At 33.5% G+C, this 2,075-nt stretch overlaps 1 protein-coding gene across 1 annotated transcript in view; it reads left to right on the plus strand.

Annotated features, from left to right (window-relative positions):
* LOC111741810 (lymphoid-restricted membrane protein) overlaps nt 1-2,075 on the plus strand; it is a 39,484-nt gene that overhangs the window by 30,023 nt on the left and 7,386 nt on the right. The window contains exon 16 of the mRNA XM_023532366.1: nt 591-742. Within this exon, the coding sequence (XP_023388134.1) occupies nt 591-742 (152 nt within the window). The remainder of the gene's footprint in view (nt 1-590; nt 743-2,075) is intronic.

The following is a 2,075-nucleotide window of genomic DNA, read 5'->3' on the forward strand; positions in this document are numbered from 1 at the left end:
GTTGGGAAAGTAGGACCTTCTTAGGTAACTATTCCCAGTTATGTTACAAAGGAAGTATATAAAAAGAAATCTGTTTAATTTATCCATCACTTATTATCTCTCCTCTTTGACTGTCAGATGATTTCCTAAAGTTTCTCAGTCTCCTAAGTTAAGGTGCTAAAGCAATAAGTAAATTCTGAAAACTCTAGAATATTAATTTTAATCCCTTTGCCAAACTAACCTTTTTAAAAGTTGCTTTTGAATATGTTAATCAACAACTGATTTTATTTCATTTATGCCATCCTACTTTAAAGTAATTGTGATGATTGATGAAAATGGTCAGGGGTCCACTGTTTAAGAAAAAGAAAACAAAACTCAGTTTTAGGCATATGGTAAGTACCCAACATGGAATTGTTAAATTGAGCTAATCAACCCAAAGGATAACCAGTCTCTGGGCAACTGCAAATTTGTATCTATTTAATTAGAATTTTAGGGTCCAATAACAGTGAATACTATTGAGAGGGAATGGTCACAGCATTTTATATCATCCCTGTCATATGTTTATATTTAATACTGGAATACTGAAGTTTGTTTTGTGACTTTTCTTGGAGGAATTCAAATATATCATGGAAGAGAAGCTAAATCTTTGCATACTAATAGTGAGCAGCTTGAGAAACCACAAAGAATCTCTTGATAAATGGATAGAGATTTTGAAGAGATTCAGACAGGAATATTTTTACTTCAGAAAAGAACACCTTTCCAGGTAATGATCATTTATGTATAAGAAACCCATGCTTTATAAACAGGACACATTCGCGATTATGCCATAACCTTCAGTTTACTTTTTTCAAGTTGTATACATTAATTTCAGATAACACTTTTTCAGGGAAGACATTTTGTCTGACAATTATGAACTGTGAAGTAGTGTGAAATTGACTGATATATTTAAAATTGCAAATGGTGAACTTTAAAATCTGCGGAAACCAGTATAATGCATTATTTTTTTCTAGAGAAGGAATTTGGAATTACAGAATATAGAATTCTTTTAACCAGAGGGAACTTAGAGATCCTTTAGTAAAACCTCATAATTTTATACAGGACAGAAGCATAAGGATGTAAAATGAATTGACTGAGACCTGAGAGTTGTTAATGGAAAAATCCACAAATATATCTGTTAATGGAAGAGCTTTGATACAAGGTCTGTTGACTCCTGTCTTATCGACTTCATGTTCTGTCTCTGTATACAATGCATCGCATTGGGTACTAGTTCATTAAATTTCAAGTAAAAAAAAAAAAAAGTCATAGGAGATAGAGGACTCTAAATGTAAAATAATTTACCATCTTACCCTTCCTCTCACCTTCACTATGATTATAGGGAAATTCTTGAAGTTTGTACACTTCGTAAACCACATACTATACAAGGACAGTGATTATGTCTTTTATTGACCTCTATTTATATAGCCGCTAGTACTGTACTAAGCATTCCCTTAAGAAATGCCTTTTGAATGAATGAATGAACATGGCTGTATATTGAATTTTAATAAAGTAATAAAAATGTAATTAGAGACCAACCTTGCTTAAAGAAAATAGCCAGAAAAAACAAAACAAAACAAAACTATTTTATTCCCCCCAAATAAGGAAACTAGATACCAGAGAGAGGTTAATACCAGAAGGAACTCTCAAGAAAATGATCTTCTGCTTTCCCTAAGAAGCAGAGAGACCAGACTTCCCCTTAGTGGTAAAGGCGTGGGTTCAGTGGATATGCAGCTTCCTTACACGGATACCATCTCCACAAAAGGGAGTATTAAAATTCTTCTGTATAGCAACAAAGAACTATTTGGAGAGAGACCTGCACTAGAGTCATCTCTAAATAAGTGAATCTTCTGTATTTTCCTTCTAGACACACAAGAAGCTCAGTTAAATAACAGCAGATACAATTTGTTGAGAACTTATTGGATGTAATGCTAAGAATTTGGCATACATTTAATTCCAGAGAGGTTCAGTAACTTCCCAAGCTCACCCAGCTGGGTTTAAGTGACAGCTGGGATCAGACCTAACTTCAAAACTTAAGTTCTTGCAACTATTAATCCCCCACT

The sequence above is a fragment of the Pteropus vampyrus genome, unplaced genomic scaffold (genome assembly GCF_000151845.1).
Source record: "Pteropus vampyrus isolate Shadow unplaced genomic scaffold, Pvam_2.0 Scaffold82, whole genome shotgun sequence".
Taxonomy (NCBI): Eukaryota; Metazoa; Chordata; class Mammalia; order Chiroptera; family Pteropodidae; genus Pteropus; species Pteropus vampyrus.